The 14391-nt window shown below is 46.8% G+C and overlaps 1 protein-coding gene across 5 annotated transcripts in view; it reads right to left on the bottom strand.

The window, feature by feature from the left end:
• SLC24A3 (solute carrier family 24 member 3) overlaps positions 1-14391 on the bottom strand; it is a 380232-nt gene that overhangs the window by 329926 nt on the left and 35915 nt on the right. Inside the window, exon 1 of one of the 5 annotated variants that reach the window (XM_045010659.1) lies at positions 10427-10600. The exons of the other annotated variants lie outside the window; for them this stretch is intronic. Within the exon in view, the coding sequence (XP_044866594.1) occupies positions 10427-10562 (136 nt within the window). The 5' untranslated portion in view covers positions 10563-10600. Of the gene's footprint in view, positions 1-10426; positions 10601-14391 lie in introns of those variants that run through there. 5 annotated transcript variants of the gene reach the window in all.

Raw genomic sequence — 14391 nt, 5'->3', positions numbered from 1 at the left:
TTTAACATTTTCATAAATGATTTGGATAATGGAGTAGCGCATATGCTTCTAAAATTTGCAGGTAACATCAAGCTGGACGGGGTTGCAAACACTTGGAGGACAGGGTTAGAATTCAGAAGAACTTTGACAAGTTGGAGAATTGATCTGAAATCAACTAGATGAAATTCAGTAATGAAAAGTGTGAAATATTACACTTAGGAAGAAAAACCTCAAATGAACAGGCGAGGTGGCTAATACTGAAGAAAAGGATGGAGGGTTATAGTGGATCACAAACTGAATAAGTCAACAATGTGATGCAGTTGCAAAATAGGCTAATATTCTAGGATGTATTAATAAGAGTGTTGTATTTAAGACAAGGGAGGTAATTGTCCCACTTTACTCAGCACTGGTGAGGCCTCAGCAGGAGTACGGCATCCAATTTTGGGCCCCCCTCTTTAGAAAAGATGTTAACAAAGTAGAAAGATTCCAGAAGAGAGCAACAAAAATGACAAAAGGTTTAGAAAACATGACCTATGAGGACAAGTTAGAAAAACGGGGCATGTTTAGTCTTGAGAAAAGAAGACCGGGAGGACAGGGACCCGATAAGTCTCCGAATATGTTAAGGGCTGCTGTAAAGAGGATGGTGATCAATTGTTCTCCATGACCACTGAAGGCAGGACAAGAAGTAATCGGATTAGTCCACAGCAAGGGAGATTTAGGTTAGATATTTGGAAAAACTTTCTAACTCTAAGGACGGTTCAGCACTGGACAGGCTTCCAAGGGTAGTTCTGGAATCCCCATCACTGAAGGTTTTTAATAACAGGTTAGGCCACTGGTTCTCAACCAGGGGTACACATACCCCTTGGGGTACGCAGAGGTCTTCCAGGGGATACATCAACTCATCTAGAGATTTGCCTAGTTTTACAACAGGCTACAGAAAATGCACTAGCAAAATCAGTACAAACAAATTTAATATAATGACTTGTTTATGCTGCTCTATATACTGTACATGAAAATGTAAGTACAATATTTATATTCCAATCAATTTATTTTATAATTATATAGTTAAAAATGAGAAAGGAAGCAATTTTTCAGTAACATTGACTTCCTGTATTTTTAGGTCTGTTTTTGTAAGCAAGTAGTTTTTAAGTGAGGTGAAACTGGGGGTAACACCACAAATCAGATTCCTGAAAGGGGCACAGTAGTCTGGAAAGGCTGAGAGACACTGGGTTAGACAAATACCTGTCAGGGATGGTCCAGTCATATGGCCTGACTCAGCACAAGGGGATGGACTAGCTGATGTCTCGAGGTCCCTGTAGCCCAACTTTTCTCTGATTCTATAATCTTGGTTATCACTTAAAAAAATGAACATTTCAAATCCTCAGAGGTACAGAGAAGCTTGAAAGTATCCCTCAAGAGCAACCAAAAGGCTCAGAAACCAGAAGGCAAATATAAAGAACTCCACGTTTATTGTTTTCTTAAAATCTCATGATTCTTGGGGACCTGGCTCATGACTGACAGGTATCTACACAACACAATCCAGTTCAAGTGACAGTTCACTGAAAGATTTTATTTTTCCTTTAGACAATTTTTCCTGCTACAAAACATGTATCAGCTCCCAATTTAGAGAGCTGAAGACAGATGAAACAGAGCAAACAAAGTGGCTTGGGGCAGATGACTGCCTTAAAAGCATGAAACCACTAAAAGAAGTCAATAATGGGGGAAAGGAGGTGTCACAGCTATGCTACCTGTCCCCATCCTGGTCTCTCAGAGCATGCCCTCAGGTGTCAGGCCTCTCACCTCTACCTCTTCTGGAGTGGCATTCTGCGGTTCTCTCACTCTTAGGTCAGACCGGGGCTTACGGCTCCCTGTGTATGAACACTGCTTACCCAGCAGATTCCACTGAGGCCTGGTCTACACTAAGAAGGGGGTTCGAATTAGGGTACGCAAATTCAGCTACGGGAATAGCGTAGCTGAATTTGAAGTACCCTAATTCGAACAACTCACCCGTCCAGACGCGGCGGGGTCGAACTCCGCGGCTCCCCCGTCGACTCCGCCAACTCCTTTTGCCGAGGTGGAGTACCGGAGTCGACCGCGGCGCTTCCGGAGTTCGAACTATCGCGTCTAGATCAGACGCGATAGTTCGAACTCCGAAAAGTCGAACTCTCCGCGTCAAACCGGCAGGTAAGTGTAGACGTACCCTGAGGGCAGGTCTACACTAAGGGCGGGGGTCGAACTAGGGTACGCAAGTTCAGCTACGTGAATAGCGTAGCTGAACTCGAAGTACCCTAGTTCGAACTACTTACCTGTCCACACGCCGCGGGATCGAAGTCCGCGGCTCCAAGGTCGACTCCGCCACCGCCTTTTGCAGTGGTGGAGTACCGGAGTCGACCGCGGCGCTTCCGGAGTTCGAACTATCGCGTCTAGATCAGACGCGATAGTTCGAACTCCGAGAAGTCGAACTCACCGCGTCGACCCGGACGGTAAGTGTAGACTAGCCCTGAGTGTGGAACCTGCAGTTCTTCCCTTCAGGAGTTTGTGACCAGTGGTGAACAGAGAGACCAGATGGCCTTCTTAACATCAACGTGCTGTTTAATTTTACCAATAGGAACAAAGTATTTAAACCTGCATAGGTCTATCTTACCTAGAGCCCTACCACCACTCCGTGATGGAGGCCTACGCAGGCCTAGCTTCCTCAGAGAACTCAGCAGGTGCCAGCGTCAGGCTGGTTTCCGTGACATCAGCACCATGATAACATCTCCAATCTTCAAAGAGTCCCTTAAAATTCAGCCACAGTCCCTCATTTCTTCTCATTTCCTGAGCTTTTGCTCTTCTTGACCAAACCAGGACAGTAAGACAACTGCACCCAGGAGGTAGTCTTCACAGCTAATCGTTGTCTCTTAACAACCCTTAAGTGTTTACTGAGGAGTGGCATATCTTGAGCCATTGTTTCCTCCCTGCCTGCTTTTCCTTACAGCCCACTATTAAACTAACCTAATATATTCACACAGTGAACATCCCAATAACCAGGTCATCCTGCAGCCTCCATACAGTACTACAGAGCAACTCCATGTTCATCACATAAAGAAAGAAAGTAATTCAGATGATGAGAAGTGACTGAGTTTCACTTAGCAGGAATTTCTGGAACAATCTGGTATATTTCACTATTCAGAGACAACTTAGCCATGATGGAACAAGAGAAATTTTTCACCTGTACCCCCACCCCACAACCATGAAGCCATCCCACTGCTACATAAAGAGACTTTATAACCAGGATTCTGAAAAAGATCTTGTGATTTTGGTGGTTCTGTTTTTTAAAGGGAGGCCTTGATCTTCAGGAAATGCTGAGTACCTGCCTTTTGGAAATCAGACCCTTTTAAAATATTTTAATTAGGGCTTGTAACTGGGTGCACTCATCACTATGTGCCCCCTCGGGGCCAGGCATGGCACAGCAGCTCCTTGCTGGATTAGCATCCCCTGTCGAAGGTCACTCCAGCAGTTTCTCTGCCTGATAACTTGTCCGGAGACTTGGCCTTTCAGCTAGGGCAATTTTTAGTCCATCCGGACAGGGAACACATAAATTCCATCAAAGTCACTTAGGGTATGTCTACACTACGCAGTTGTCGCCCAAACTTTTGTCTTTTGTGGGTACTTAAAAAAGCCCCCTCGCAAAAGACAAAAGTTTTGCCAACGCAAGCAGCAGTGTGAACGCGGCTTTGTTGGCAGGAGCGCTCTTCTGCCGACAAAGCTTATGCCTCTCGAGGGGCTGGGAGTATTTTGTCAGCAAAAGTGCTGACAAAATACCGCAAGAGCGTTCACACTTGCTGACTTTTAGCGACAAGCCTGTGTCGACACAGCCTTGTCGCTAAAAGCTCCGTAGCATAGACATGCCCTTAGAGAGACTTGGGACAGACAGGGGCGCAACACGGCATCCAAGTCAATGGAACTTGATTAGGTGCATTGCTAAAGGGGGGCTAAAGTCGTGGTGAAGGCACGGTGACAAAGCAGAGCCATTGGTGAGCACTGCTGCTGCCTGTGCTGTCCTATGGCTAAACAGAGCACTTCGTTCTCCAGGGCTGTCAGTCCAGGACCTTGAACAAGCACTAAATAAACGAACAAGTAATTTCTCACCAGGCTTAACAAGCTCCCTGCAGAAAAGGTCACATATCAGGCTGTGACCTGATGCCCACCCTGGTTTCTGACAATATATTCCCATAGCCTGGAGTCCCCTGACTACAGCAACACGTCAGGGTTAGGATCAGAGTCACTCCAGAGGTGTGGAGGACGAATGCTCTTTTGGTTTCATTGTATGCGCCTTTAAGTTTGCTTTGAGTTTCTCGGTTCAAATTCACCCGAAGTTCAGCTGACACCTTTTTATGCTGCTCCAGCTACAATAAAGGGGCCTTAAAGGAGGTGGAAGACTGGAGCCTCCTCAGCCAGCAGAGAGCTGGCAGAAAGACCTTGCTCCCAACTGCCCACCCAGTCGTGGGGGAGGGATCAGAGACATGTCAGGGACACGGCCAGAGTGCACTTTGCTACAGCTACTCTCTGCTTCCAGTGCCCCATAGTGGGCCATGGGCAGAGGTCATGTGGGGTGGGGGGGACATGCAGGGCCATGTGCCTCCCCCCAGATTTGCAGCTTGGCTTGTACTGAGCATGCTCACACAGACTGAGCATGCTCAGTAACACTGCTGAAGCCAGCTGCCCTCACTCTGCCCCCCTCCCTCATCCCCCCACTACTGGCAAGCACGGGTTGTCTCTGGCCATGGGAAGCAGAGTGTAATTTAGATCAGCCCTGAGGTTGTTCTAACGTACACCCTGGGCATGGTAGACCCTTGCATGGGCCCAGAATAAAGGGAGTGCAAATGGCATACAGTAATTTAGCCACTTTTCTCCTCCAACCCTACCCAAGTGCAGGAACGATGTAACCAAGCATCAGCTTGTAAGTCACTTTTCACAGTGAGCTCTGAGACAGGGACTTTGTGTACACTGCCCAGTACAATGGGGCCTCACGCTTGGCTGGCTCTTATATACAATCATAGTAAACATGATTAATAATAAATAATCAGGCTCAGAGCCCTCCTCTGGCCCACGATGGTCAAAAAGGCAGTGGAACTCAGCTATCCTTTCTGTAAAAGCGGCCTGAATTTTGGATTCATAACAAGACACGGAACCTGACAAAGCTTGCCAGTTTGGCCTTCACTCAGAGTTCGTTCTGAACCCGCAGCATGGCTCAAGTTAGAGCAAAACTCCCAAAAGGCCCTGTCTTGCAGCCCTTAATCATGTGAGTGGCTCTGTTTGCTTGGATGAGCCTACTCACATGAGTAAGGGCTGCAGAACTGGGCCCAGCATTTCCTAACCGCTGTTCCAAAACCACAGGCAATTAAAATAATCCTGGGGGATAGAGTTTTCCCCCTTTTTTCTCCTGTACACGAGGCCAACATACAACAGTCAGGACTCAGAAACCTGCCCCAAAACACTGGAATCATTGCAATCTGAAGGAAGGTGTCGCACTCTTCCCCTCTCCCGTAAAACACACGTAAGAGTTAGGCTGATTTTGGAACCTCCCTCTCCAGGGGAGTCTTAGAAACAATACATATTGCTAAAGGTAATGAGACACTTCTAAAATTCTCCCTAACCTCCAACCCACTGCACAGTGCAGAGCAGATCCTGGGTGCACTCAGTTACGCTCCAACACCACAGACGTGGGTCTGATATCCATGACACCAGTGTGACTCCACTGACTCCTGATTTAACTCCGGCCTGAGGGGGGAGCCAGGCACCCCAGCTACACATTTATTTCTGGGCACAGAAAATGCATGTTGTGACTTTGAATTCCCATCCATTTGCACAGAATGCGTTTTGGAAGTTCCACGCAACTGCATAGGGGAGAATATGATGCATGGGAACACACTTTATACAATACTTGTAAGCCCTAGTAAGAAAATACAGCCACAAGTGAAGGATGCACTTTTTTTAATTCATACATCATGTTTCTTCCATGATACATCAATAATACCTAACTTTTATATAATATTTTTCATCGGTTGATCTCAAAGTACTTTACAGAGGAGGTCAGTATCATTTCCCCATTTTACAGATGGGGAAACTGAGGCACAGAGAGGGACCATGACTTGCCCCAGGTCACCTTGCAGATGAATGGCAACACCAGGAATAGAATTCAGGTCCCCTGAGTCCCAGTTCAGTCCTCTAGGCAGTAGGCCACACACAGTAAAGATAGTTACCCTTGGTTACCAGTCTCCCCAAATCCTTTCCTAGGGACAGCTTGCAATCCTCAGCTATTCTCTAGCCTATTTTCCTAAAACTCTTCTAGGTAGACTGAAGTACTTACTTGCAAACACAGAGAGAGAAACCAGACTCAGTTCAAATCTTAGAAATGAAAAGTGAATATTTACATTTGTAGTGGGGAAGTGTTAGGGAGAGAAACTCATTTCACATTTTATTGGGCTTCAGGGGTGTTGTAAAAATCTTGTACTGTCAGGCTGATCTACACAGTCCTATGAGCTCTCTGTCAGTTCTGCCAGCTCTCCCTGGCAAAGAGTCCCATGGTGATGTCTCAGGCAACAGCTCTGCTGAAGTCTCGGGGGAAAGGTGGGTGAAAAGAACAGCTAGGAAAACTGAGAAAAGCAGAAGAGATCAAAGGAGAAAATGTAAAGCAAGGGAAAAAATGAACATGTATTAAATAGGGCTTAGATGATTCAAACATTGTGTTGCTTTAGTATTGTCATACTTGGATCTAAAAGGTATTATGAGAACTGAGACTGCTTCCACGTCTCCGTTTCAACCCCAGGTCAGCTGGGTACTTAAGCACTTGCGTAACTTTAAGCACATGAATAATCCCAGTGATGTCATTGAGACTAATGTGTTTAAAGTCAGACACACCTGCTTAAATACTTCACTGACTTAGGGCCTCTGTCCTTAATTTAAAATCTTACATTAACTTTATATTAAAACAAACCCTATAAACACCATAGGGCTAGGCTGAAATCATCTTACTCACTCTGAGTAGGCTACAATGGAGCTACTTATGGTATAAAGTAAGAGTCAACATAAGGGTGCTAAGGGTGCTATAATCTAGCCCATTGCTTGTGTCTGGTCCCATTTTCCAAATAATTGCACAACTTTTGCACAGCTTAAAAAATCATTAAAATACAATGTGTAGAAATTCCGCCACATACAACCAAGTTAAAACATATAGACAATTATCAGTCGTGGAATTAGGGGCATAAGTCCCATTGGAAAGTTGATGGGATTTGTGTTCCTCAGTCACTTGAGAGTTTTTGAAAATCCCACCTATTGTGACCTGAATGCACAATGTACCTGCGCCCAGCTCCATCTTGCCACCTTGCTGATGTATACACGGTGGTGCATGTGAGACGCTCAATGCTATTTCTTATTTCTCAGATCAGTTTTCAAGTAACACTGACTACAGATGCTGCTAGACACTCACCAAAACTGAATGAAGACAAAAACAGGGTCGGCGGTGACAAAATTTATTAGTACCCAGTGCAGAACATTCTGAACAATTTAAACAAAGTATGGTCATGCTTCTTTCCTATCTCAGTACAGATCTCTACGGCATGTTCTGCCTTTGTTCCACATATGGAGTTTCCTTTGAGATCAGTGGGGAAACTGTGCGTTAAACCAGTGCAAAATATGCAACAGAAATCCACACTACAGATCAGAGAGAATTCTGCCCTACATTTGCACTTTAAAATAGACTTGGTATTCCCCTTTTCCACATGATCTAATAACTGCTGTATAGGAATGCTGTGCAATATTAAGCAGCTGCTATGTTCCATCTCAGAGGTGGCTGCATTTCAGTCGTGTTAGGTTATGCAATTGATATAGAGAGAGGGTAAATCCTGGTTACTTTGAAGTCAATGGCAAAGCTCTCAAAGCAAAGGAGAACTTTGGGATTTTTCTGTAAGAAAGTCATTTATAAAAGTGGAAGAGATCTGCATGTATTTATATTGAAGATGTTTTCTGTCTTTTCTGATCCTATATTGATCTCTCAAAGTAGAAAGAGCAATGAATATGTTTAAGAAGAAATAGCTCTAATTAAAAAACAATATGAGCAAAGAAACATCTAAATAGTTTAGGGGCATTAAGTCCAAAAATTACAACAACCCTCCAAAACATGGCTGTACACATAATAAATAAAATACTGCATTCAACCATTATTCAGGGTGCTTACAACCTTTCCTAAATACCACAAACTACCTAGTTCTTTACTTTATACAGTTAAACACTATGAACATTAATGTTTCCACAGGACCAAATTTAAGCCATTGTACTGCACTTAAAGAAAAATAGCCTTGCAGAGTTTTTGCTTACACCGGCATATTTTAAATGCAAATATTAATCACGTGTTATAGCTTGATAAGAATATTGTGCGGTATTTTCACACTCCAGTCGTTTTATAGCTGGTTGAAAAAATGAACCAGGAGATGGTCAATGAACAGCTGAAATCGAATGTCACTCCTCCAGAAATCATTTCAATACAAAATGGCACACTGAGCTGCTTCAAATTTCTAACAAATCCTCTAGCATATGATCATAATTGCCCCAGCTTTCCTGCAGGTTTCAAAAGCCCACTGACTGCAGTGCCATCTATTTCACTCTCCAAAAACCAAGCATTTCATTATTTCCCACCCATTATCTCCCATTTCATTATCTGCCTTGAAAAAAGTATACAGTGTTACTCTATAACTCACTGAACATGACTGCATGAACTGCAATCATAATAGACAACATATGAACTGACATGGAATTTCTTTCATCTAAAGGTGGGTAAAGTCCTGCAAACCGACTTTCACCTCATTAAGACCAACTACACAGAGAGGATTAAATAAGTCTAATTGAATACCTTTTCAGCTAAAATTATACAACTGCAGCTCAACTGAACACAATCATATCCGCAACTCATGCAAATGCACTCAGAAAGTTTCTCTCCTGTCACATCAGTGCAAACATGTAACATTCACAACGTCCCCATGTGGCAATCAATGTTGACAAGTGAACTCATGGAACTAGTAAAACATATGGAGAAGATCATATTTAAAATAAACTAATAGAGAAGTCAGCTTGACAACTGAATACTTTACGTTTCTCGGTCACCTTGTGATTAAAGCAAAGGCTGTTCAAATCAAATGAAGCTCGCCAAAGCAAAAGTATGAACATTCATTTTAAATGACAATCTAACAGGGTTTTAGATTTGTCTCTTAATAGGGATTTTTAAAGCACCTTAAACATGATGTATGCAATTCTAACCTTATGTTGTATCAGAGAGATGTTATTTTTAAAGAGCACTAATTTTCTTCTTAACGTAGTCAATATGTATTCACCAATTATGGAATTTAAGAGACTGGTTTAAGAGAATTTAAGAGAGTGGTTGAATGCACAGTTCTTCTGGAGACCTGGGTTTTAGCCTGCTTAGATCACAAGCGAAGTGAGTACAGTGATCTCAGTCCAGGTAGTTTCCTCGGCACATCTGACTACCCCATTTTTCCATGACTGGTTATGTCATCTCAGGAAGGGCCCAGGACTGGGAAGCATGAGGAGTGGGAATTGGAAATTGAATAGGCAGTGAGTTTAAATCTCTGTCAATCTCACTGAGGACTGCAGAAATTCAAAAACAGATTTGAAAAAGGCACATACAAAGCAAAATGTGAAGATTCCCACGGCACCATAAGCACAAGTGATGGGATCTCACTGATACTAATCTGAACTGGAGGAACTGAAAGCAATATCTAAGCCATGCCAAAAAGTCGCCTTTTATTAGTTATTGTTACTTTCATAGCAAGTGAGGAGTGTTAATGGATATAGCATAAGGTGAAGTTATATTCTATGTAGAGGAATGTGAAAGATATTGTCCATCTTTTCACTGTGCTGTAGGAAACCCAGGTGGTTATGTGCACAGCTACAGCGGGGGAGGTAAGTGCAGGAGACAGAATGTTACATATAAACATATTTATGGAGTGAGACCAGCTGCTACAACTTTTCCTCACTTTCTTTCACAGGTGTCATGACAGAGGTCACTTTAGCAGCGCACCTGCCAGGAAATGACCCTGATTAGCGAGTATCTTTAGATATTCGGCACAACTCAGCTGTAGGAGCTGGTCTCTAACCTCTTGGACTCCAGGAGGTGACAGTGACTTCTTGGAGCTCACCAACAGCCGGAGCAGCGCTGACTGCACAGCTACACGTATCCACGCACACAAAGGCAAGAGAAAATGGATTTGACTGAATACCTGAACAGCCCCGGATCCCCAGGACCCTTCTCTTGGGAAACCTGCCACTGAGATGACCCACCCGGAGGGCCCCTCCTTCCCCCCCCCCGGGGAAGCAGAACCCCATTCCCTGCCCCGGGGATCCCCCACCCCCGAGGGATAATGGATGGCCGCGCCAGGGGCCGGGGACTCACCGGATTGCCCAGCCCAGCGGGAGAGGGAAGCCAGGAGCAGCGTGAGCGAGCCCGCCAGGCAGAGCTGAGCCAGCAGCAGCTCCCTCCTCCTGCGAGCCTGGCTCCGGGGCCGGTTCCCGGGCGGCAGCGGCAGCATCTCCGGCCGGGAGAACCGAGCCGCGGCCACCGCCGCCGGGACTGGCTGCCGCCGCCGCTTCTCCTTCGCCGCCGCCGGCTCCATGGGCTCCCCCGCGGGCGGCGAGGCGGCCAAGGCGCAGGCAGGGGACGGGGGGCTGCGGGGCGCGCTGGGGGCGCGGGGCTCCAAGGGGGGGACCCCCCGCTCGGCTGGGCTGGGCTCGGCGCGGCGCGGGAGGCTGCCTGGCCCCTACTCCCTGCCGCGCCGGGCTGGAGGGGCAGCGGCCCGGGGGGCGGCGGCGGCAGCGGCGGGCGGTGCCATGGATGGGGAGCCGGTGGCGGCGGCGGCGGCAGCCGGAGTCGAGCCCCCAGCCCGTGTGCAGCCGCCTGCTCAGCCAGCCCGGCGAGGGGCGGAGGAGGGAGAGACACACGCGGGCAGGGGAGGGGGAGGCGGCCAGCAGCCGCCCGACGCTTTCCGATCCGCCCCGAGTGCCTTCGCCGCGGCCCCCCCCTTCCCCAGCCTTGGGCGGGCGGCCGGGAGCAGCCCCGGGGGGGGGCCGCGCTGCAGCGAGGGGCGCCCCTCCCGGCGGGTCCCCCAGACACCGCCCCCGCCCCGCACAGCCAGGCGCGGGCTGCTCCACGCCCCCCAACCCAGCCAGCCTCTCCCCTGGAGGGGGCGGCCCAGGCCGACCAGAGGTGCCAATAGTATCAGGGTCATGCCGATATTAGGGGCTCGGTCTTATATAAACCCCCCCTCCCCCGGCCGAAAAAAGTGTCCCTGTTTTTCACACTTGCTGTCTGGTACCTAGGGGGGCCTGTCCTGGGCGCTGTCTGAACCATCGGGGTCCCCCTACGACCCCGCTCCCCCAGGGACGACAGGGTGAAATGGGTCCCCTGGGCTCCTCCAAGCCAATCAGAACCAATGAGCCTCCCCCTGCCCCCCTCAAACTCCAGCTGCAGTCAGTAGGAGAGGCAGGTGCTCAGCCCCTCCACTGCACTGTCCACCCAGGCCCATCCTTAAGTGTCCACAGTGCATAGGAAACCTGGGCTTATAATCGCGGGACCTGGCTCTCACCCCCGTGCTAATACATCCATACTACACTACACTGACCTTGAGACTCCGGTCTGGGCCTGAACTATGTCCACATTGCAAAATAACAGGCCTTGGCCCCAAGTCCTGGCTGAACTCAGGCTCTGACCAACCCCCTGCAAGGTTCTGGGCCCTTTGTGCTTGCTGACCGGAGTGAGACTGGTTTGTGTGTGGATGGAAAGGGGGCTTGGGTTCAAACCAGCGATGGAGCCTGGCCGGATTTAGTGGGCAGTGTAGACATACCCTAAGAGACAGGCCTCCAACAGGTCCTGTAACTAAAGCCCTGGGCTGGGAGTAGAGAGCTGGTTCTGGCCCTACTTTTGTGACTCACTTCCCATGGGGCCTTGGCCATGTGTCAGGTAACTGCTCTATCCATCATTCTGCCCATCTCTGTAATGGGCAGAGCAAGACTTTCTTACCTCGTAGAGGTATTGTCGGTCAGCTTCAGCAGTGTGTATAAAGCACACTTGGGAGGTGCCCCATAAATGCAAATATTCATTATTTAGTCTTAGAGCAGGTTATCTCACTTTGATAAGATTATACTCTGCAGCCAAATACACGGCACATAGACCCCACTACCTTGTCTATTTAAACGGCTGGTACAGAGTTCTCTAACCAAACACTCCCATTTCCAAACACTCAGGCTTTGTCTATCTGAACATGTTGCGTCAAATCTCCCACCAGCACAGCACCCCCAGTGGTCACAACAGCAAGAGCACTAGCGTAAACTGCTAGCATTTTAACCACCCCACTTCTCAGCAGGTCAAGTTAGGTTTATCACCAGAGCGCTGTCTGACGGCCAGACTCCACTAGCACTCAAGCCAATACAACCACCAGGGGTTGCTACATCACAGGTAATGCAATGGTGGAGGATTTTGAGAAAAATGCCATTGTAGATAAGCTTTACGGTTTCCCATTGGCTTTAGTGGGCTGTGAATCAAGGTCTCAAAAAGAGTTGAAATGGCCTGAATCTTTCCATTCCTCTCTCTTTTTTTATTACCACCCAGGACCTAGAAGCTACAACTGAAATCAGGGCATTGTACAAATCTACTGTAAGAACAGCTCCTGACTCAAAGAGTTTACAGTCCAGTGCACCAAGGGAGAATTATTATCCTCATGTTACAGATCAGGGACTGCGGCACTATGAGTGCACAGATCCCCAAATCACACACATGGACACAGAAAACAATTCCTTCTCTCATTCTTTCCCACCGCCACAGCACTGACAGTCTGGCGATAGCCTAGTTATGTGACCTGTAGCCATGGGAAAACCTTAGTTGTGGTCATTAAAAGGAAAGGTTTAGGATCATATGCAGTGTTCTCTTCTGCATGAACATGTCCTCTGCAATCACCATGGGCTGGTGTAGTAGGTGAAAAGAAATCTCCAAAATATTTCACATATCCCAGCGTGAAACCAACTAATATGCCCTGATACAATCCCCAGAATGACACACGTGATCACAGAAAGCTCCTTTTGGCTTCCGGCTGACACACAGCTTTGAGATATGTCACACAGACAACACTAAAGAGGGTAGCACTGAGATATTTTCCCTAAATTTAAACATAATTATTCAGTGTCTGGAAACTCTGAACATTTTACCGTAAGTTTCCTCACAAAAATTGTTTTCCCGCCTCCATTGTTTACGCACGCAGTTTTATTATTGTAGGGTGGCTCATGAGTGCTAATCTGGAGGTATTTTATATTAGGAAAAGAGGCTGGCATTTTCAAGATAGCCTAAGTAATTTAGGAGCATGAGTCCCACTGACTTTCACATGGGACTCGTGTTCCTGACAGAACTGAAGCACTAGCCTCCAAGCCTTGTCAATGCTATTTTCATTCACACAGCCTGGTATTTCTACGCATCTTCCTCTCAGCTGGAGCTACATGGTCAGCGAGCACTAACCAGAGCAGGAAAAAACACAGACTCTGCAAAACATCGGAATTGCCTAATGATCAGATGGAGGGAGGGACATAATGAAATGAGGAAAAAGAAGTTGTGTCAGTTACATCAAGCTCATCTCAGGTCATGCCTCTTGGGCCCGCTCCACTCTGCTGCTCACAGAAGGATTCAATTCAACCTGAAATTTTGGCAGGCTTCCTGGGAAGCAGCAGAGCAGGGTTGAAGGGGAGCTTATGAAAAAGAGAGTCCCGTGTAACTAACCTAGAACTAGGGGGCCTTCTAGTCAGTGGCTTAATAGCATATTAGTCCTGATGGTCTATTAAATAGACGGATACACTTCCTTATCGGAGACAGAAGAGAATTCTCTCTTCTCTCCCACTGATAATTGAGTATGTGGGTGGAGCAGGCTTTGAACTCAGCTGTCAACATGAATGAAGCAGAAAGGAGAGAAATGTCAATGGCGGTTACTCTTTTGAGAGAAAAGCTGCTATTTTTGTCTTCTGGAGCATGGCACATGAAAAAACAACATAGAAGGCATAGGCCAGGGTAGGGGCAAACACTATTCTTCATATATTCCTAGATGTATACCTCCTCTTCTCCTTTCTTCCTTTCATTCCTGCTCCTCATTTAGTTTTTATTATAGTTACTCCAAGGAGTAACCTCTAGGGGGCAGTAGGTACTTTTGGTTATCCAAGATTTGCATGGCTCAGGGAGTTATAGAGACTTGTACCACTAGGTCACCTGTCAAATCCAAGCTAAAATTGTTGCTGCATCTGATGGGCTGTTCAGTGGCTTCTGTGAAATGAGTTTAGTGGTCTCAGTCCAGTTCCCAGTGCGTCCATGTTACCAAAAGAAACCAG

Source organism: Mauremys mutica, chromosome 3, assembly GCF_020497125.1.
Source record: "Mauremys mutica isolate MM-2020 ecotype Southern chromosome 3, ASM2049712v1, whole genome shotgun sequence".
Classification (NCBI taxonomy): Eukaryota; Metazoa; Chordata; order Testudines; family Geoemydidae; genus Mauremys; species Mauremys mutica.
The sequence above is the reverse complement of the archived record's forward strand: the minus strand, read 5'-3'. Positions and strand labels throughout refer to the sequence as shown.